The sequence below is a fragment of the Neofelis nebulosa genome, chromosome 2 (genome assembly GCF_028018385.1).
Source record: "Neofelis nebulosa isolate mNeoNeb1 chromosome 2, mNeoNeb1.pri, whole genome shotgun sequence".
Classification (NCBI taxonomy): Eukaryota; Metazoa; Chordata; class Mammalia; order Carnivora; family Felidae; genus Neofelis; species Neofelis nebulosa.
In genome coordinates this window covers 9,752,786-9,773,821 of record NC_080783.1, presented here as the reverse complement: position 1 = coordinate 9,773,821, position 21,036 = coordinate 9,752,786, and the positions used below count along the sequence as shown (strand labels likewise).

General features: G+C 44.7%; 1 protein-coding gene across 1 annotated transcript in view; it reads right to left on the bottom strand.

The window, feature by feature from the left end:
• The window catches only part of DNER (delta/notch like EGF repeat containing), a 319,639-nt gene that overhangs the window by 159,160 nt on the left and 139,443 nt on the right, over positions 1 to 21,036 (bottom strand). The window contains exons 3-4 of the mRNA XM_058702317.1: positions 20,347 to 20,441; positions 17,484 to 17,650 (exon numbers count right to left, since the gene is read on the bottom strand). Of these exons, the coding sequence (XP_058558300.1) occupies positions 17,484 to 17,650; positions 20,347 to 20,441 (262 nt within the window). The remainder of the gene's footprint in view (positions 1 to 17,483; positions 17,651 to 20,346; positions 20,442 to 21,036) is intronic.

Genomic DNA, 21,036 nt, shown 5'->3' with positions numbered 1-21,036 from the left:
TGTTCTATCGCATTCCTTTGCCTTGCTTTGATTCAAAACCTCACATTTAAGTGGGCACCAACTAGATGGTCTGGTAACTTCGAGGTCACATGAAAGAAGTTACCTGAATTTACACGTGTTTGGTCAGAGTTCTAATTTGAGATGCGTTTGCCTCTTGAATTATGCATAGCAACTTTATCTTCCAGAGCATGTATTATTGTACTAAAAATAAAACTAGCCAACGTATTGCAGTAAAGCCCCGGTGGTATGCCAGGGTTTGAAAGAAAAACGACTGGGAGGGATGGAGACGTTGACTCAGACTCAGTCCGTCTGGCTGGACTATTTCTAGCTCCTATGAGCATTGTCACCATAAGAACAGTCAGGCCCTTGGCCTCAGTCCTCGAGATGCTCAACGGCAGCCTTGACTATCTGCTCCACTCTCTGGAGCTCCAGAAAGTTCTCTACCACTCTGCCCCTCACTTATCTGGTTCACAAACACTTAACATTAGAATCACCTACAGAGTTTATTTAACTGTTACATCGGCTCCAGCCTGACCTAGTAAATCCGAACGTCTCGGGATATGGCCAAAGACACCTGTGGGTTTGCCAGCTCCTCCTGATGTCCAACTGCCCGGTATATCACCTTAAGGATGACTTCTTTCCTGCCACGTTAAAACGCATATGCTTCGGCAGGAACTATACACAGGATGAATGTGCTTACCAGCTCCTTCCCTTCGACAGCTCCTCCCCGCCGAGATCTTAATGTGGCCTCCACAGCCCAGTGTGCCTGACCCAACCGACTTCACCACATCTCCACCTCTCTCGCCCTTGTTCTCTAAGCTCCAGCCTTGTGGCCTTGTTGCAGTTTCTTCGATATTACACGTTGTCTCCTGCCATAGGGCCTTTGCACATGCAGTTCCAGTCTTCTGCCTGGAAGGGTCTCCCCATCGCCTAGTTAATATTTCAGCCCAATTACCTTTCTTCAAGATTGTGATCCCCAATCCCCCAAACTCACGTCAGATTTTTATTATCAACTACAGTCTTAGCACGGTGTGCTTATCACAGTTGTAACTTTCTATTGATTTGTGGAATCGTTTATTACCTGGGGCCCCACTAAAACATAAGATTCACGAGGCCAAGGATTTTTACTTGTTTTGTTCATTGCTCTACTGCCAGTGCCAAGCAGGCACCCAGCTCAGTAGGTGCTCAATAAATATTTTGGGGAGGGGGTGTTCCCGGGTGGCTCAGTCAATTAAGCGACTGACTCTTGGCTTCGGCTCAGGCCATGATCTCAGTTTGTGACTTGGAGCCCTGCACTGGGCTCTGTGCCCACAGTGCAGAGCCTGCTTGGGATTGTCTCTCTTCCCCCCTCTCTCTGCCCCTCCCCTGCTCGCTCTCTCTCTCAAAATAAATAAACTTCTAAAAATTTAAATAAATAAAAATAAATAAATATTTGGGGCAGGAAAGAAGACAGGGAGGTGGTGAGGGAGGACAGGCCTGGTGCCCAAATGGCATGTCGGCAAATACGAGGACACCAGAGGGATGAACTGGCAAAGAGAAACAGGAACCCAGCAAAGAAAGCTGGTAGTGACATAACACTCCCCTGACCTCCCATGTCCGCTAACCGCCTTGGCGGAAAGAGTAATCAGTAGCAGCTCTGACCACAAAGCAAAGCAGTTTCAGCTCCAGCCAGGAGCTGCCCTGAACACAGAGCCCCGAGCCAATTTGGGTGGCAAGCCCCATTATGAACCGTGCCCTGCCCCAGATCATAAACAATACCACAAGCCTGCTCCAGGGCTCACCAAGAAGGAGTGAGTTACAGACTGTCCCTGTTCCCAATCAGCTCTCTCTCAAAATTAAATTCTAGAATTCTGTGTGACTGGCAGTTTAGTGGGCTGCAGAGGGTTTCCTTTATCTGTCCAGAGCAGATTTTCTTTATGCTTCAGTCTTTACGGAAGTCCTGGGAATGCTATCTGATCGTCAGTTCTTTCTAGGGATACTCAGTGTAGCAAATTAAAAATCCAGTCCGTCTTCCCTTACAGCCTTGCACTGCCCCAAATCCCAATCTGACTTTGAATAGACGGCCTTCACTGCTGGAAAATCTAACGGGAATCACAGTGTGTAGGGCAGAGGCCCCAGAACAAAACAAACAAAATGAACCTCTGTTCCTATCTGAAACAAAGAAAAACTGATCAAACACAGCAAGTGGGGCCTGGTCTTTCCTAGCTTCCATTTCTTTTTTTAAATGAACTCTAGGGGCACCTGGGTGGCTCAGTCGGTTAAGCGTCTTGACCTCAGCTCAGATCACGATCTCGCGGTTCGTGGGTTCGAGCCTCGCGTTGGGCTCTATTCTGACAGCTCAGAGCCTGGAGCCTGCTTCGGATTCTGTGTCTCCCTCTCTCTCTGACCCCTCCCCCGCTCAAGCTCTCTCTCTCTCTCTCTCTCAAAAAAAAAAAAAAATTAACATTAAAAAAATTTTTAAATAAAAATAAATGAACTTTATTGAGGTATAATTTACATACAATAACATACAATGAGGTTTTCCAAACATAAAAACTCTAGTAATTACCACCAAGGTCAAGATATAGAATATAGTTTTCTTCGCTGACGTATAGCTGGCATAGAATATATTAGCTTCAGGAGTGCAACACAGCGATTCAACAATTGTCTACGTTACACTATGCTCACCATGAGTGTGGTCACCATCCGTCACCATATGCTATTATTACAACATTTTTGACTATTCCCAGTGCCACACTTTACATCTCTGTGACTCATTTATTTTATAACTGGAAGTTTGTACCTCTTAATCTCCTTCACTTACTTCGCTCATCCCCTCCGGCTTCCATATCCAAAGCTCATGGGGGGTGGGGGGGGGGGGGTCCTTGCCTTGGTAAAAGGGCTGCCTGCCACCACAGGAGACCCGGCTTCCCAGTACAAAATGCAAGCTTTGGACTGAGGCTCTGTTAGTCGAAGCCAATCACACTTTGATATTCTGAAGGAAATGCTCCTTGAAATACAACTATCCCAGTTACAAAATGAGGACGTCACAGGGATGAGAAGTACTGTGGGAGTAGGGTCAGTAATACTGAAGGGCGCCTGGGTGACTCAGTCCACTGAGGGTCTGACTCTTGATTTCGGCACAGGTCGTGATCTCAGGGTTGGGCTCCGTGCTGAGCACGGAACTTGCTTGAGATTCTCTCGCTTGCTCGCTCGCTCTCTCCTCCCTCCCCTTCTCTCTTCCTGCCCCATTCCCTGGCTTGTGTGTACACTCTCTCTCTCACTCTCAAAAACAAAATGAAAAAAAACCCTGAAATAATGCTGTATGGTGACGGATACTAACTACAGTTATGGTGAACACCGTATAATATAATATACAGAACTGTTGAATCAGCATGCCATCCACTTGAAACTAAGATCACGCCGTCTGTCGACTATACTTAAATAATGAAAATCTTTTCAGGAGGGAAAAATACAACGATCACGTTGACAATGAATTCATGTTTTTGCTTACTGTTTTTATTCATGAATATTAGCTACGTACTATATCCTCCTCATATATACTAGCATTGTTTCCAACTCTAAGGACTCTGTTTCTTTCCAAACTAATTGTCCAATTTCACACGCCCTTACACGCTCTCACTCACAGACTCCAAGCTGTCTACCCTTTTACGGTCCTCCATCCGTCAAGTCCTTTAAATCATAGACGCGCAATATACACGCCTGTGTCTCTACATGTGCAAATGTACGTACGGATGCGCGTCCACGGATGTGCAGACACACGCACGGGCATCTGTGGGTGCAGGTGCAACCGTGTGTCGACACGTAAGTACACACACGTACCTCTGTATTTACGTGTGATGGATGGACAGATGCAGGCATGCGCATCTCTGTGTCTCGACAACGTATCCTATAAAATAAAATCAGAGGCACAAAACCCAAAACAAGCCTAAACCAAGTGTTCCAGAAGGCTGTAATGGTCTTGGGAGAAATGTGTCTGATCAAACTTTCTGAGACACTGGATCTGTGACTCCAGAGCCACACCTGGACATTCAGTTGCAGGAGACTCTCACCCACCACCTCTGCTTGATTTTTTTTTTTTTTTTGAGGGGTTGTTTTCCAGTTTGAGCTGGGTTTCCACACTTCCAAAATAACCCCCCTCTGATTACTTCCCAGGAATTCAAAATGTACTTAACTTATTCATTTGATCAACGTTTATTCAACGCCTGCATCCCCCAGGCCCTGTGGCAAGTGCTGGTGATACCACAGGGAGCAGGCCACACTCAGTCCCCTGCCCTCACCACGCTTGCGTTCTGCAACTCCGATGTCTGTCACTTTTGACGCTGCCTCTCCCCTTGCTCCCAAGACGTACAATCATGTCTAGAGAATCCAGCTTCACAATGTCCCTGGGAGGCGCTGACCTGCCGTCTGCTGCCACTCCGCCTCCTCACCCCCGATGTTGGCTCTTCCTGCTCACCGCCAAAATCTACTCCACGGCGCTCATCATACTGTACCAGCACCACTGCCCCCACCTACCCGTGCTCTCTCTCCTTCACCGGAGCCTCTCACTCCTACCTCCTATCCTCTTCTGAATCTTCCACGGCTCACTTCTTGATTGAGATCCCCTGCTCCAGCCTAACTGATCCCCGCCCCCCCAACACTGTGATCCATACCAGTCCTCCTACCCTGAATGTCTTTCCCCCCTTATACCCACTCCTCGGTTCAAGGCCAAGTTCAAAATGTACAAGTTCAAAGCCTGAACTTTCTGCTGGGTGGTTATTCTTTCCTTGTGAGTTCATGTAGCCCTTAAAATTCATCCAATATTTAATACACACCCTTTTATCTCTCATTTATCTCTTCATGTGCTCCTTACCATCTCAAAAGCATTAGTATCTACCAAGGGCAGCAATTACTTATTTTATGAGTATCTATACTCTTCCTCTTACTTTCACTTCTCAGGGGAAAGGGCTTGCGTGCTGGGTCAGTTCCCGGGAAAATTCTTGGTAGTGGAGAACCCCAAGAAGGGACAAGACAGAAGAACTAAAAGCAAACAAACAGACCCAAGACACTACACACTGATACGTGGAAGAAAGAGCCAGAAGTGCAAAAAGAAAACGGCAAGAAAAGCCTCGGAGGCTAGATGCTGGACTGAGATTTGGGGGAGCAGGCCATGAGAGTGGGGGAGAGAATTTCACAAGGCCAGTGCCAAACACATGCAGACTGTTAAGAGAGTAATGAGAGGAGAAGATCAGTAAGATTGTTGCTGCATGGGAAGAATGCATTCTTCCCACTGCTGTTCATGTGCTCTCAAAAAGATGAATAAAGATTCCAAGTGTTTTCATCCATTATTGGCTACTGGACTGTGTTTATTTGATGTGACTGGATGAACAAGACTGAACCATGGGACAGTAAGAGTTACCTGGGTTACGTGAGTCTGTCCCGTCTGCCTGGAGCCTAAAAAATCTCTCAAATACAGGAACTGGAACCTTCTATTTCTTTGTATCCCCAGTACTGAGCACAGTGTCCTACATGTGGTAATTAATCAACATTCACTGATGGTAAACAGAGAGGTGGATGGATGAGGAGAGGATACAGATCCTGTTTCTTTGACACGGTAGTGTTCCAGAGGCTGCTATCACTACTGATGTAGCCAAACAGTATTTCTCCGTGTATTTACTTAATGAGATTTCCCATTTGTCTACCAGGCAAATATAGCTTTTGTAGGTCAAACTCGCAATTATGGCATTAAAACAGGACAACCGTGAGCACACTGCTTGTTAGGGATGTAGGTGAATACCAAAAATAACTTGGCATTCAAAACCCAAATGTCAGAGAGAGCATTAGAGAAAAGAAAGCAAAAGAGTCTTGTTGAAATGAAATCCTAATTATTTATATTCCTCACCCAAAAGCTAGGCAATTTTTTCCTGCTGACATGCCCTATTTTGGTCCATTTACTTGCTGCTCTGAGTTTTCGACCTGAGAGCTTTGTGGAAAACAATTACGACTACCATGATCTTGTGTCAAAGTCAAGTGATCGTCTCTAAAGCAGCCCTCGTGGGTTTTCAAAATATTTGTCTTTTCTGGAAAATCCTTTGCCCCATTCTCACAGAGCAATTTTGACCTCATAAAAAGTCTACCAGAGATGGAACTTAAAGATCTACCTTCAGGATATGGAAATGGGAAAACAAAAGAATCTAAGAGGAGGAGATAGAAATGGAATTGGGGTTGCAGCCTTCTGGAATATGAATGTTCTTTGTATAGCATTAAGCAGGAGAAATGTCACTAGAATCTGACTGTGTGGTAAGGAACATGACCACTGTTCATTCCCCATCTCCCCTCCCCCACCATTTTATGTCTACTTGCAAATGCAATAATACACTGAAACCATTCTGTTTACTATGACTCCGACGTGTAACCACTTTATATATGTTCTGCTTAAAGAGATGGGTACTGTCCTTTCTCTGGAAACGGTTACCACTTTTCTACCTTGCAGAGATCCCTGAACATTTCAGATGGCTAAGGAAGTTGCTAAGAGGTGTATGTAAATGTGAAGTTGAATCGAGTTAACAGCCACTAGCCACAAGTGGGTGGAAAGGGGACACCATGCTCCTTCAAAGATAAACTAGTTGACCTGAGTGAATATTGGAAGAAACTTAAGGACAGTTTGATAATGCATATCAGAGTTGTTAAAATATATAAACCCTTTGATCCAGCAAATTCTGTACCTGGAAATTTAACCCAAATATATCATCAGAAAGGATCCAAAGGCAAGGTTATACCAGTGCTTGAAATTCTACATAAAAAGGCAAAAGATATCAAGGAGCCAACTGTTTAACAGCAGCATATTGATTAAATAAATTACAGTACATTGATCTGATGGAACACTATACAGCCATGAAGAAGACCTATTCACACAAAACAGTGTCAGTGACACATGAAGTGAAATGGGCAAATAATCAAACAGCATATGAATGTGCTCCTCTTACCAAAAAATAGTGTGAATGCTATTTATGTTTAGATTATCTATTGTCATAGAGCCTTCAAGTTTTTCAAAAGAGAGTATATTATCTTTTGGTGAGAGAAAACCGTAGTTCCAGGGTTTAGCCCTAAGAATCAATCTCTCTCTCCCTCCCTCTTTCTTCCACTCTTTCCCATACTCCCTCTCTCCCCCTTAGAAAGAAGAAAAAGAGGTACAATAGAGGGGGAGAAATTGGCTGTAAACAGCGATTAATTAAATTACTTTCTAACTTGAAATTTGCACTGACAGAAGCTAAGAAAAACTTGGACAGTAAACTGGTAAAGCCCTGAGAAGGTGTGTCCCTAAGTTAAAAGGGAAAAAAAAGCCAGTTCGAATTCTATGGATAAGATTTGGGTTAAAACTATTATCAGTTAAGTAATAAGGTATTTATTTTCAGAGCTAACAAGAAATTCTTTAAAACATAAAGATAATTTTCCTTACTAATTAATTTCTCCCAAGTAATCCACTAGTAAAATGTGCTACTTTAATTTTTTAAAATAAAAGGCTGAGGGAGAGGGAGAGACAAGGTGGCCGAAAGGAGAGGGAGAAAGGGAGAATTTATGGTTACGAAGACAATACCTTGAGTTTGCCTCTCGAAACCAGGCGAACAGTTCCACCTGATGCATCAGGCCCACATAATAGGAGAATCACCAGCAGACTCTTTGTTCCCTTAAATTCTGAAACTGGTGCTTGAAATCTACAGAAGCAGCTTTGTAATGGACAGTCGTGCTCAGAGGCACGGATCTGGATTCGTAGTACTCTATCACATGGTTGTCCTTTACTTCCTGATTAGTTCCTAGGATCCGCACAAATTACGGTGTGTGAAAGCACGACCTGAAGAGCTTGTAAAGGAATCTGGATGTTTAGCAGCCAGGTCTGTGGGTCGACCAGCAATCTGCTTTCCACAGAGCCTAATTCCAGACTGTCCCGGGGGGTAAGAGAAACATCTCATGCCACCATAGCCAGGACAACCAACACTCTGTGGGGCCCCGGGGAACCTTAGACTGTCAACTCTAGGGACCACACATGTCCATAATGGAATGTGGTTGTGTTTACAATGCTTAGTTTATCACCACGATCAACAGGTACCAATAAATAAATGATGCTGATCATGACAGTATTTAGGAAAATAAGAGCAAGGCATTGAAGTGCAAGGACAACTAATAAAAAAAAATTCTAATATTCAATACCAATAATAAAAAGATCAAAAAAGAATAATCGTGATTGCTGATAATCCAGAAATGTGGTTTCAATCTAGGTAAAATTTAATTTAATAGAAATCTTCCAATCAGGCAAATGGGAGCTATAAGAATTTTATCCAAATTATGCTGTTCAGGGCAGCCTTACCCATCCCCTACTTTTGTTCCAACTATTGCTTTTTATTTGAACACTTTCAAGTTTCTTTTCTTTCTTTTACAGGGAGTTCAATAGACCATATTCAACTGTGGTTTTAAGGTGACCATGAAAAGGTGAGATATTTGCATTTTCTTTGTTAAATCTTACAGTTTTAGCAAAAGAAGATGTTAATGATTCTATAGCTGGTATCTTTTCCCAATTTTCTTTGACTACTTTACCCCCAGGCCCCCAGAGCACGACACCTTAAAGGACAAAATATAAAATGTAGTATTCCCTAAAGAATGATGGAAAGAAGAAAGAATGATGGAAATGAAGAAGTTTCTTTTTTCTTTCTTCTTTCTTTCTTTCTTTCTTTCTTTCTTTCTTTCTTTCTTTCTTTCTTTCTTTCTTTCTTTCCTTCCTTCCTTCCTTCCTTCCTTCCTCCCTTCCTTCCTTCCTTCTTTCTTTCTTTCTCTCTTGTATTTGATCCTCTAAAATACTTTTAATGTAATAAAGGGGGGAAACTCTAAATGCCCTGGACACAGGGTTATAAAAATCTACAAAGAATTCTTAAGATTGACATTTGCAACTAGAAATTTTCTTCCCCTGGCATTTACTGAGCAGAGTAACTGTTACATGCGAACAAAATTTAATCACTCAGGTGGCCACCATATGGCCATCATGATACAAGGAGCCGTGATATGGTCCATTCTCTCTAGAAATTTACAGTCTAATCAAAAGATACAAAATCCACATACATAAAAAAGAGGATAGAGAGCATTCAGAGGCTATGTTGTGTGATGCTCGCTGATACTACGATTATCAGAGGAAAAAGTGAGACTTAGCTGGTAAAGCAAAACTTTTATGAGTCTAAAAGAAGCAGAAGGAGACAGAGCTGGGGGAAAAAATGATGCCAGAGATAAGAACAAATGGGAATGTGCAGGGTTGGGTGAGGTGAACATCAGCGAAGGGTAACCAGCCATTTAAACCACAGGGGAAACACAGCCCCACTCTAGGCTGGCATCAGTACGTAAGAGCTGAGCAGAACTTCTGGGAATTTCATGAAGACAGAGTCCCTACCATGAGACAAGACCTACCATGGGAGAGTAGTCAGACAGGGTGATAGTCGTGAAGCGGGGGGGGGGGGACTCGGGACAGTGGGATCTTATGATTGCAAGAAATCAGATTTCACTCTGAAGGCTAGAGGAGGCTCAGTACCTGTGGGCTTAGACAGGAAAGTTCCAGCTCACTGTATAGCCAAGGGGCCCGAGATCTCAGAAACCCAGATTTGGATGGCAAGCTGTGTACTTGATCCACCTCCACTAGTAGAAGCTAATAAAATATTGCTTGTTTGAGAATGACCTGCAGAAGGTCTAAAGAAAGGAAGCCCAAAGGTTTCATGCAACTGAGCAAGGTCTCACACTGCCAGGACGCGGGGGTAATTTTAGAAACTAGTCCCATAGCAACCTGCACACAGGAATGATGAGTTACAGCATTTCCAAAAATCAACTCTACTTTACTGGGTCAGAGCTAGGATGCAAATATCCTAATATGAAGCTAGGATACTTCATAATCATGAAGGTATTATCAAGGTATAGTAAAAGAATATATTAAAATTTTAAGTGCCCCAACCTCTATCTTATTTCTTTATATCCGAACTTATTCCATAAGACCTGAGGAGCTCACAGAAAATGTATGCCATTAAATAGTGAAATACAAATTAAAATGGACATCGGAGCCAGGAAAAAATATAACTTAAAGAGTGTGTGGAGGAGAGATAAGCAGGCCATAAAATCTTCACCGTTGCAAGAATTACCAATTTGGTTCCACGTCTGCCAGTGACCTTTTCCAACAAGTAAGAGGAAAACGTATGCTAAGCACCTTTTACTCCGCATGGGAATCCTTCCTTCTGACAAGTCCTGGTCTAAAAACCTGCCCTTTTTCCCTTCCCACCCCTTCCCTGCCACCCTGTGTCTTCCACAGGGAGCCACGGCCAGGGGGGTGGTCACAGGGGGGAGGTCACACAGAGCAGGAAACCAGCCAGTAACAAGATGGAGAAGCATGGCAGGTGGGGAGGGGGAATCTCTGGCCTATTTGTCTCCTGAGAGAGAAACAAAAGAATTCATCAAGAAACAGCTGAAATAAAAGTAAGACCTCTATCCAGAGACCTGATGTTGAAATTGCTAAGATAGGCACACGCAAAAAAAAAAAAAAAAATTATAATAATATTGGCCACTATGCATGGATGGCTTCGGGAAGCTCTCCAGCCAAACTATGAAGTTAAGAAATCTCCTGTCCCTACTTTTCTTTTGAACTCTCCCCCTGTGAATACTGCCCACCACCCTTTACTCCAACTGGTATGTCCTATGGTGTCCCCTGTCTTTTCAGAGCACATTCCCCCAAACTGTTCTCTTCACCAAACTCACAGGATAAAGCATCCCAACTCTAGCTAAATTGCTTTGGAAACGTATTTTAAAGGTCAACGTTCACAGGAATAGTTTACCCAAAGGGAGGAAAGAGAGAGAGTTCAGGAATAAGAAAATAGAGCTTTCATGAAGGATTCCAAAGGACTACCTGGAAATCCATTGTCAAAGACTAGAGGGTCGGTCCCTCCTTTGCCTGTTGAAGATAAACAGAGAGCCCAAGAAATAAAATTCACACCTAGAGCTCTTAACTCTATAGAAATTTGTTCACACCCAACATGAGAGGCAGTTGGAGGAATGGATGGGATCTGCCATCGCATGCTTGCTGAAATTAAATTCTATTTCCAGTTGTGATGGCCATTCATCAACTTCTAGCACTATCGTTAAATTATCTGAATGACACAGACTCCTGTGCCATCAAAATGCACTTGCACTTCGTACATCCAAGGAGAGCACTTTGCCTGCCCTAACTCCCCTGGCAGGTAGCTGCTCCTTCCTCTGAACCCTGTGCCACTTTGCACATCCCTTGTCCACAGCACCTGTCTCTGCCTTTGTTGCCCCATTCGCTCAGAGACCCCACCTACAGCATGTTTGCATTTCCAAGCTGGCACAGTGCTTGGGAAATGAGAGGCATGCACGGTGTACTTTCTAAACTAACACAGAATTGAGTATTTCCCACAGCCCTGCTGCCCTAAATGAACATTGGTTAAGTTCCTTGATATGGAGACACAGGAAGCAGGTAAGTCTGTCAAAAGAAACATCGCTAAACAAATAGAGAATGTTGAAAAGCATATGTATCCTCAAAGGATCACACACATAGCTTAAAGTGAGCACCTCTAAAATTTTTGCACTCAGATATCTCTGAGAATCCAATGAACTTTTAGCCCTGTCTTAGAGGGATGCACAAACACATAAAAATCTGCAGTGCATTTTCAGGAGATTCATGGGATTCTCAAAAAGTAACCTTTGACTCCCATGGCTGCCACAGAACCATGGTCCAACTGAGCCCAGATTAGGAACTTCTGCCTAAGAATAAAGTATCAGTTGCTTGTATATTTAAAATTCTGTCATTAACAAAAAAAAAAAGTCAGGGTGCCTGGGTGGCTCAGTCAGTTAAGCATCCAACTCTTGATTCTGGCTCGGGTCATGATCTTCCAGTCATGAGATCAAGCCCTGCATTGGGCTCTGTGCTGGGGATGCAGCCTGCTTGGGATTCTCTCTTCTCCCTCTCTCTGTCCCACCCCCACTTTTGCATGCTCTGTCTCTCAAAAAAATAAAGGTTTAAAGCATTTAAAAAACATTTTTTAAGTCGGTATATAAACTGCCATCCTACAAAAGATTGTATCTCCAAGGAAACGTCATGATGCCAATAAGGATCAATTATCAGTCAAGACCATAAAGATGTAAACCCTGAGGCTGTGAAGGGCTGTTGCACCAGTGGAGTCTGACCAAAGGAAAAGTCTCAACTTTCACTGTACCTGCTAAAGTACCGTGTCCCTCCCCCTTATTTGTCAAGAGAAGAAACTAAAGAGAACACATTGCTCTAGAAATCATTTTGCAGGACAAAAATCTTTTTAAGCTGAAAATTTAGAATCAAGGAAACCTAAAGTGCGTTATAGCTCCTTCCCAGGGGGCACAGGCAGAATGGGAAAATTTCTCATCTAGTTAGAACATCAGCTACAAAGACCTGGAAGTCATTATCTCAAGGGTTCTGTGGCTACTTTCGCAGCTGTAATCCTGAAGAAGTGAGCCCAACTCCTACAAGGACATTGCTACAGGCTACAGCTTGCACTACTCACTTCTTTATGAAGGTGAAGCGGATCTCAAGTCCTAAGGGTGGCTTTTTAGTAGGTCACGAACAAAACACCACTGGTGTGGATTAAACAAAAAAATGCACTCATTTTTATGAAATAAATTAGATGTCAGAAATGTACTACACATTGTTAAGAATGATATAAATATGGTAAAAGGTTATAGAGAAAAACAGCGGGTTACAGGCAGGAGAAGAGAATGAGGGAAGACAGAGAGGCAAATACGAGTAGTGAGACCACTGTCAAGATGATCCCATGATCTCACAGTTTGTGAGTTCGAACCCTGCGTCAGGCTCTGCACTGACAGCTTGGAGCCTGGAGCCTGCTTCAGATTCTGTGTCTCCCTCTCTCTCTGCCCCTCTTCTGCTCATTCTCTCTCTCTCTCTCTCTCTCTCTCTCTCTCTCTCTCTCTCTCATTCCCTCTCTCTCTCTCTTTCAAATTAATAAACATTAAAAAATAAGAAGAAGAAAGAATGAGAAGGGAATGAGATGGGTCAAAATGAAAATAATTTCAAAGAAGGGGAAAGAAAGAAAAATGCCAGATTGAGGTTAACAACAGATCTGGATTATAAAAGAAAAAAGTGTGAAGGAAAACGTAGGGGTTTCTCTGAACAGGCAGGTAAGCAGAAATACAGGTAAAGCAGACGTGCCTCGCCACCTGGGTTTTCTGATCAAAATAAGAACTAACTGTGAGAATACTCCAGGGTTGCCTGTGTGTTTATAAGAATTCATAAGTAGAGTTTCAGAGGATTTCAGAATCCAGGTAGAGTAGAATTTTGGGTTGGCCATTTTCCTCCTACACCACTCCAAATAAGGAGAGTTTAAATGAGTTCTCAAAGAAGAACAGATCTGGGGGGTCTGAGGCATGGACAAGATGAGGCACGGGGGAGGTCCAGGTGGGGACGGGACAGGCAATGGATGGACAGAGACCACGGAGAAGTACTGGGAGATAAGCCTAAGGGCAGGTGACCAGAGAAAGAAAAATCTAGAAAAGGAGTCCAATGGGGCTTCTACCCTGCGGAAATGGCAACAACCTCTAACCGCTTTCTCACACGAAGCCCACACACCAGACAGCTGGCTGGGCTCTCATCCCTGAGAGTGTCTACCCCAGCAATGTGTCCAAGCAACCCCAAGTGAAAAAACAAAAACAGTACCTTACACAAGACCGACAACTGCTTATCATGGAAATACAACTGGAACCATGAATCCCTTCCTATCTGGGGCCATGAACCAGGGAGAGGATGAATCACTCAGTAAGCTCCTGAGCACCAGGGCTGCTCGCCATGGAGCAGACAATGCGACACAAAAGTCAAGTTAGTGACTGACCTCAAAACAGTGCCTAAAGCAAATAACATGGTTGAAAGAAGCACATTTAGGAAAAGCAAAGAGATGATTAAGGAGCGGGCAGAAGCATTGAAACTGGGTGACAACATGGAGGGAAAGGTGATGCACTGAGGCACAGAAGGAAGAGCTACATGTTTTGTGAAATGTTTTATCATCTTTTTCTTTCGATCAAAGGGTATAAATATTCATAAGGCAATGTCAATGAAAGGAATCTGTTTTAAAAATTCAGTGGCGGGGGTGGGGGGTGCCTGAGTGGCTCAATCTGGCTTCAGCTCAAGGTCATGATCTCACGGTACGTGAGTTTGAGCCCCGAATCGGGCTCTGTGCAGACAGCTCAGAGCCTGAAGCCTGCTTCTGATTCTGTGTCTCCCTCTCTCTCTGCCCCTCCCCTGCTTGTGCACTCTCTCTCTCAAAAATAAACATCAAAAAAATTTTCTTTTAATTCAATGGAGTGTCACTGAAATAGGTCAAATATAAGTACATCATCATCGGGACCGTGTAGAACATTAACAGGGTCTTGGCAATAAACTTTTAAAAAGGATATTTGTGTAAAGCCAGTGACGATGACCAAGTTTGTCTCCCAAAAACACATAGGGACTCTTCTACACTGTTGCACAGAGCAACAGGGGCACCTGGGTGGCCCAGCTGGTTAAGCATCTGACTGCTGGTTTCGGCTCAGGTCATGATCTCATGATTCGTGAGATCAAGCCCCAGGTCAGGCTCTGTGCTGACAGCATGGAGCCTGCTTGGGATTCTCACTCTCCCTCTCTCTCTCTGCCCCTCCCCTGCTCATGTTCTCTCTCTCTGTCTCTGTCTCTCTCTCTCTCTGTCTCTCTGTCTCTCTCTCTCTCAAAAATAAATATATTAATTAAAAAGAAATATTAAAAGACCTTTGGTCATCAATTCTGTAAGTGGACCCAATTGAGAATGAAGGGCAGAGAGGGGACAGTCAATTCCTGCAAGTGCCTCTCTTTCTAGAAAGGAGTGGAAGTGACTAGAACACAGCACCACAAGTCTGGAGGTTTACTGGCCCTTTGGTGCAGAAGTTTTCTCCTACCCGCACTGGCATCCCATTTGTCTATCTGTCAATGGAGGCTCTGTACTCTTTAGAATGGTCTTTTGGTTCTTAGCTAAAATGCATTCGTGTCTAGAGAGCCCAGTATTGTAAAAATAAATCATTTTAAGAAGCTGCCTTAAAAATATTAAAAAGAACATTAAACACACATCAATGCAGTAAACATAAGATTTCCACGATGATTACAAAAGGTAAATCTTGCTCCTTTAAGATGAAAAGACCTCGTAAAGGAAGGAGCCGGCAATGTGTGGCAGCCTGTGGTCCGTTGGGAGGAAGGTAGCCATTCTTCCTCAGAAAAACCTTGGGACAAGACTGGCCCCATCCTGAAAGAGAATAACACTAGAAGATTGTGAGCTCCAATACAAAGCCACCCAAAGCACTTAGAATGTGTTCGAGTTATGAAATTTAAAAAGACATCAGACCACAAATTTTCCAAATGGAAAATAGCAGCTTAGAGAAATAAAGCATGTTCCTCAAAATCACCATCACCTCATCTCAAAATCGTCTGGCACCTCAAGTATAATTTTTGAGAAAAAAATTCCTTAGTTATTAATATACCACCTTAAATTTTCAAAAATTACTCCTGTAAGGAGCAATACACTGCCATGCAATTGTTTGTTAGAAAAATGAGCACAAATTCTGTTAGAGTTCACATAATTCCTTGTATCTTAAGGGTATAAAATTATACTAATGCTAGAAAATCCTTCTTTATTAATCTCTACCCTTAACCCCAACATCAGTCTCAAGTTATAGTTATGCTACAACTAAATGTAATATCAAAGGTAAGCTAACGTTTCGAATGGACAGTTTCTGGTAACACTAACGACACTGTACAGAGTGATGACAGCACATATGTTTTTGTGAAATGTTAGCTCCACGTCAGAGGACAGCTGAATCCACTAAAAAGAAAAACTGACAAAATCAATACGAAGTAAAATTGAAACTATTTACCAAAATACACAAACTATATCCTTTTAGATGAACTATTACAACAGACGGGGAAGTATGTTTTGGGGAGTGAAATTCAGATTTGACTTGGACAATATTACATCATGCTGTAATCCAACAGCTATCTGAACAAACATCAGTCCGAAATGAAATACCCTACTGTCTTTTCCCAGTATGTCTGTTCCCCACACCAAGCTCTCCACCCAGTAACATCCCCCAACCACTCCACAGCTGGATTTCCAAAGACTGGGAAACGGCCTTCTTACCAGAGGAGGGTTGACCAAATGAAAAAGTGACAAAAATTATATGGAGCCGAGCATTTCATTTCACCAGTTTGTCTTCATCATGAAACTTGGATCCAATATATACCTTAGAGAATATGTCTTTCATATACTTTTCCATTTCATTTAGCAAAATATTTAGGGTCTCTCATAACAAGCTAGAGAAGGTACCTAGAATCATCCCTAACATTTGTAACTTACACTTTCACACCCATTATCCTACTGAACCCTTACAACACCCCTGAGAGACGCTGTCACTGCCCCTCCCCAGGTGAGGACTGTTAGCATATATGATCAGACAGGGAGCGGTATAAACAGCAGGATGCAAGGGGCTGCTTGGGCGCATAGGACTGGGATGGGTGGAGGCTGAACTTGAGCTCCTGTCTGAGTAGAGGCGGCGGGATGCAAGGAGCTCTGATAAAGCAGCTGACGATGTCCGCCTGCAGAGGGGCTGGGGTTACAAGCTCCAACCCCAAAGATACTCTGCGCTGGGTGAGGGGTGAAGGCAACACAGGGTACAGTCAGAATGCCTACCAGGGGAAGGGTCCTCTGGAAACCGCCCAGATGTCGCCCTTGGGAGGGGCAGGAGGCAGTGAGTGGGGGGTCACACTTTACGAGGGCCATTTCTACTCTAGGGCAGAGGAACTTGAAAATTGGGCTAATCGGGCATGTGGTCATTTAGGGCAGGTGAAATTACAGACTGACACTATTCGAGAAAGTGAAAAGTCAAAAGTGACCCAGGAGGGAAAGGTGGGTGAAGAAGAGGAGCCCGGGGGGGAAGATGTAGTCCTCAAGTCATTTGTGAGTCAGAGGCTCAGATGTAGCCAATCGCTTCCGAGGTGCTGTGCCCCGGGCTCTAGGTCAGGTGTAAATCAAGGGAGAACAGGGTTTTTTCTGAGACACCAACATTCGGTGCCTGAAGTTGCCCACAATTCCTGCCCACTGTACCCTGTCCAGCATCTTGCAGACTGGAGTCAAAAAGAAAGCAGATTCAGAACATTATGCGCCAAAGATCACACATCTATGATGCTCTGTCCAGGGCTGGGATACGAATAGTCTCAGGATTGCAGAGCCCACGCTTTTTCCATATCGAGCCACACAGGAGATGCTACCTTATAAATCAATTTGGATGTTTAAGCAAAACCTCCTCGAAAATGGAGGACATTTTGTTGATGGCCAGAACTCAGATTATCTGAGCAAAACGCCCTAATGCCCAAACCAAGGTTGGGTGGAATCAGATGTGTTGACGGGCAGACTTCCATAACTCACCGATGAAGTGATTGTGCCCTAAGGCGAGCATCTCTTCCAAGAGGACCAGACCCCCAGGCGCCTGGAGAAGAGTCACACTCCGTCCGTCTATGAGGGAGCACTGCTGAAATCCCGTGGCCGTGACCTTCCACAGCAGAATCAGCGAGGCCGCAGCGTCTTGCCGAATTCTGAAAACGGGGGTGAAGTAAACCAAAAGTCCCTTTCAGAAAAATTCATCTTAGAACCAGTCCATCCAAGTCGAAAATAAAAATAAAATGACATATACATACATCCACAAAGGTCTCAAGAAATCATTACAAAGGTCTCCCACTTGCTTCAAAATATACCACAGAAAACACCAATAGATAACTCACATTCGAATAACAATTTTCATCGCGAATAAAAGGGTTAGGGCGCCTGAGTGGCTCCGTCAGTTGAACGTCTGACTTCAGCTCAGGTCATGAACTCACAGTTTGTGGGTTCGAGCCCCACATCAGGCTCTGTGCTGACGGCTCAGAGCCTGGAGCCTGCTTCAGATTCTGTGTCTCCCTCTCCCTCTGCCCCTCTGCACCTCCTCTCAAAAATAAATAAACGTTAAAAATAAATAAATAAATAAATAAATAAATAAAAGAGTACACTGAGTTCTTCTAGAGACAAATCTTTCCACATCCACACGATATGAGTCCTGCTTGAATTTACTACAAATGTGTCCTGCATCCCCAGATGGCCACCTGAGTTGTGCTGCCAACGTAAGCAAAAGTGTGTCACCTCCCATGCTCCAGGCCTCTCCTGGCTTCTTATTTTCAGGGTAAAGTCCAAAGAATGAGACGCTAGGAAGCAAATCGGCCTCGGCCTCAGTTCCCCTTTCAGCCTCAAATCCTGCAGCCCAGCGTTCCGGCGACATGGACCCACTGTCCCTCCCCAACCAGGTTCCCTCCCAGCTCCCAACCTCTGCCTCCTCGCATGCCTGGTTAAGTGACATTCTGCAAGGCTTAGCCCACGGGTCATCTCTTCTCTGAGACCTGCCCTGACCACCTTCCCACCGCCCGGAAGCTGTCCCTTGCTTCCTCTGTGCTCCTAGAAAACCAGGTCTCCACCTTCGGGAGAAGATGGGCATACTAAGCGCTGAGCTCCTGGCTTGCAGCTGGGTGTTCAGTCGGGGTTTCGTAAAAGGTTGAATTCGTGAATAAATGAAAGTACACGGGGGCTAGCCACCCTTGCAGGTGAATTCAGGGCACCCAGAGATGACTCAGCCTGGGTCAACCTGCTATTTTTGCCCAGTCCTGAAGCCCAGAAGGGGCCTGGAGAATTTCAAGCTGATCGGGGGGCGGGTAGAGTATTTAAAGGGATAGAGGATCAGAACTATTTGGAAAGGCTTATGAAAGAAAGGTAATATGACCCAGACAAGAAAGCACTATGAGACGGTTTCATACACGTAAAGGAAACTACTGATCCTCCCCAAAGCCAGCTCTGACCAGCACAGATCATCTGTGTTATGAGCAATGAAACACTTAGGACCGGGGTCCCCCTGCTGGTAGCACTGGAAGCTGCCTCAGATGCCACACCTTTCTCCCCGCGGGGACTTCTTCCCGGTGCGGAGTTCACTGCCCATTCTGACTCTTCCGCCACCAGACTGAGTTCAAGGCCCCGGGGGGAGGGGACGCAGGGGCAACGTAACAAAGTCCCCCTTCCAAACATTTCAGGGACCCCATTGTTTAGAAAGCAAGGTGGGCAGGGGCGCCTGGGTGGCTCAGTGGGTTGAGCGTCTGACTTCGGCTCAGGTCATGATCTCACGGTTCGTGGGTTCGAGCCCCGCTTCGGGCTTGCTGCTATCACACTGCAGAGCCTGCTTCAGACCCTCTGTCCCCCTCTCTCTGCTCCTCCCCTGCTCACACTCTCTGACTCTCTTTCTCTCTCTCAAAAATAAACATTTTAAAAAAGAAAGCAAGGTGGGCAAAAACAATTCTGTATGAATAGAAGAGGCCCAAAGTGCCCACGGCCCCCCTACTAGGGAGTTGATACAGAGCACTAGTTAACCAGGGTCACATGTCCCTCGGCCTTCTAAAGTCCCTGAAGACTGGACAGCAAACTCCCATTTGGCTACATGGGGATGGGGGGGTTGGCAGGTAATTAGCATCAGAGAAGAATGAGTAGTGGGAGACGGGACAGGGTCACTCCAGGGCTGGCTCCACCCCACTCCCTAGTGACACAGAGCACCTGACACACGGCAGGGGCAGACCCCTTGCCTCTTCCCCATCCCTGCCCACCTCCATGGGCAGTATGTAGTTTGAAAGAGCCTAAGTTTAAAAACAAAACAAGGGGCACCTGGGTGGCTCAGCCAGTTAAGAGTCCTACTTCGGCTCAGGTCACGATCTCACAGTTTGTGAGTTCGAGCCCCACATCAAGCTCTCTGCTGTCAGCACAGACCCCACTTTGGATCCTCTGTCCCCCTCTCTGTCTGCCTCTCCCTCTCTCTCCCTCTCAGAAATAAATTAATTAATTAGAGTAAAAAAATAAAAACAAAACACTTTCTTCTCAGATAAAATTGTAACGTTTGGATTTTAAATTGGGGCAAATGATGCAACAGCCCATTCAAATCGTAAGACACCAAAGAATTCTGGAAGCAAAAGTCACTTGGGAAGTGAAGGTTTCTTATCTCGCACCTTACTCACCCCATCCAGTTCCACATCTCCACCCAACAGGATCCCCACTGCAATACTCTTTCCTGAAATAGCTCCTTCTGGATTTTGAGCCACTTAGGCCACATCTACACGTGGAACTCTGCTCATGACTCTCACTGGACTGACCAGTTACATGGACAGACACAACCCAGCATAGGGTCACAGTATCGATCTTAATGGTTTGTAACTGCGAGTTTTCTTACTTGACCGACGTGTTCTGTGGCACCTCAAAGGTTACCAGGCGGCCACCGGCAGAGCTGTTAGAACTGGCATTCCCACAGGCAATATCTGGGACCACCTGGGGAAAAAAAGGAAGAAACAAGTTATCAGGGTTGATCATCACACAGGATAATATTACAAAGCAAAATTCCAGAAGCTACCTTTGGGTGACGCTGAGGTGGAGACAGAAGACAGGTGATATGGTATAGACTCAAAAGAAAATGAAAGCTTTGCCACTTGGTTTCCTGAAATGCCAAAGCTTTCCTGAGAGCGTCTACCAATTCCCAGATCGCTATGACTGATGAACAGGACGCTGCAGGGGTCCACTCCCCGCTGTCTTCCATTTAGCGAGCAGTCAGTGGCCTCCGCTCTATGCTCAGTCTGGGACTCAATGCTTGGAGAACCAGAGGACAGGCTTTAAGGACTAGCTTCTATGCAGCAAGCATTAACTAGGAGAGCGAGCCTTAAAACGAACAGTAGGCAAGAAGCACTAAGTCTGGGTGACCCTGCCCTGTGCAGAGGTGGGTCTCAGGAGCATGCGTTAAGGCCAGGGGACTGGGAAGCTGCCTATTTTTTTTTTCCCCTATGGACTACACCTTCGCTGATATGTACGTAAAGGGAGTTCAAGGGGGGGGGAATAATGGTGTTCGTCAGAAAATACACTGTGAACGCTT